Source organism: Protopterus annectens, chromosome 7.part0 (assembly GCF_019279795.1).
Source record: "Protopterus annectens isolate FY-2018-M chromosome 7.part0, PAN1.0, whole genome shotgun sequence".
Lineage (NCBI taxonomy): Eukaryota > Metazoa > Chordata > Ceratodontiformes > Protopteridae > Protopterus > Protopterus annectens.
Window position 1 is genome coordinate 415,849,297 of NC_056739.1, and position 1,452 is coordinate 415,850,748.

Sequence of the window (1,452 nt, forward strand, 5' to 3'; positions counted from 1 at the left end):
ACTAGGTTTTATATTGTCTAATCAATGTGTAACTTCGCTCTCTGTTACATCACAAGTCTGCAGTATCTTTGGCAAAATGGCCAGTTTTCCAGAAGAAAAGGCTGGTTTCTCTTCCTTACTTGTGATGTCACAGCCAGTGAGGTCATTATATTCATAACTGGACAATCAGTGAGCATCTTCAACAAGTAACAAATATAAATTCTTCCCATAGAAAAAAAAATGGACAGACACTACAGGTATTACAACTGACAGATGGCTAAGTGCTGCCCAGTCCCATCAGTGCCAAGTCTGCGACACCTTTTGCCACATTCCTTTTCATTACAACTCTTCATCTTCATTGGCTAATGCCTCTGTTTCTGCTGTGTTAATTCTGGCATACTCCATTTTTTGCAGACTTTTTGGCAAGCCTTTGAAGCCCATGTGGCATACTTCAGAGTGTCCCTTAAGTTTCATCCAGGTCTGTGGTGGTTTTATGGTGTGTAAAACCACCACCAAACCATAAATGGCAGCTAACAGCACAGCATTTAGCACAATATGCCATCCATAAAATGTGGTGACAAACATGACATTGCTCATATCATCATCTTTCCATGGCTTCCCTGTGGCTGGTTTGTAGAGGATGAATGCTGCATGGAACAACCACGTACCTTGAATCTGAACAAGACATGTTTTGGCAAAGCACAGCACACGGTCCCCAGAGTGCCAAATCTCTACAGTGAGAATCACACAGATGAAGCAGCAGGTGAGTAGTAGTAGTTCATGGACGGTAATCTCTACCACTCCTTTTCCATGTCTGTGGAAGAAAAGGAGGAGAGCCTCAATGTAGAATGCTACAGTGATGGCAACATTTTCCAGAATGATTTGTCTTCTTGGAAGGCAGGTCTGGCTAATTATGTCCACCCATCCACTGATGGCAAAGTAGCAGTACATTGTGAAATGCTGCCATTCATTGGGATGCATGAAGTGCAAATCATGAGATGAACGATCATAAATCTGAAGCTTATTTGTGCCAGGAGGATAAAAAAACTCAGCGGAGGCTGCAAGAGTACCATAAATTACCTTCATGATCCCTTCAAGAGGAAGTCTCTTTAATAATCCCTGTGTGCCCACCTTCTGCGCTAGTGAATAATTTTGCGGCATTGTCACTGCACCTGTCACCACTGCCCATGAGTACCGAAAAGCATATAAAATCCCAAATGAAAAGAATGCTAGTCCAGGAGAGATGTGTCCTATGAAAGTTCCCATTGTTGGTTAATTAAAAAAAATAAATTCACAAGTGTTGTTAAACAGAAAAAGTTTTGGCTTTCTTCTAGAACAAAATTTTAGGTGCCAATTCTGCTTAGATACCTGATGCACCTGTTCACTGGGCAAATTCTTTTCCAGATGTGATGTATCTTATCTTCACCAGAGGGGTGCACAACGTTTTTTGCTGGTTGATTGATAAGCAGACTT

At 41.5% G+C, this 1,452-nt stretch overlaps 1 protein-coding gene across 1 annotated transcript; it reads right to left on the reverse strand.

Moving 5' to 3' along the window:
* Positions 1-318: 318 nt before the first annotated feature.
* LOC122805970 (transmembrane epididymal protein 1A-like) lies at positions 319-1,245 on the reverse strand. Its single transcript, XM_044076209.1, has one exon. The coding sequence runs from the start codon at positions 1,243-1,245 to the stop codon at positions 319-321; it is 927 nt and encodes a 308-aa protein (XP_043932144.1).
* Between the last annotated feature and the right edge of the window lie 207 nt (positions 1,246-1,452).

Excerpts from the sequence above, each read along its gene's own strand:
- LOC122805970 (XM_044076209.1), bottom strand. The coding sequence starts at position 1,245 with ATGGGAACTTTCATAGGACACATCTCTCCTGGACTAGCATTCTTTTCA.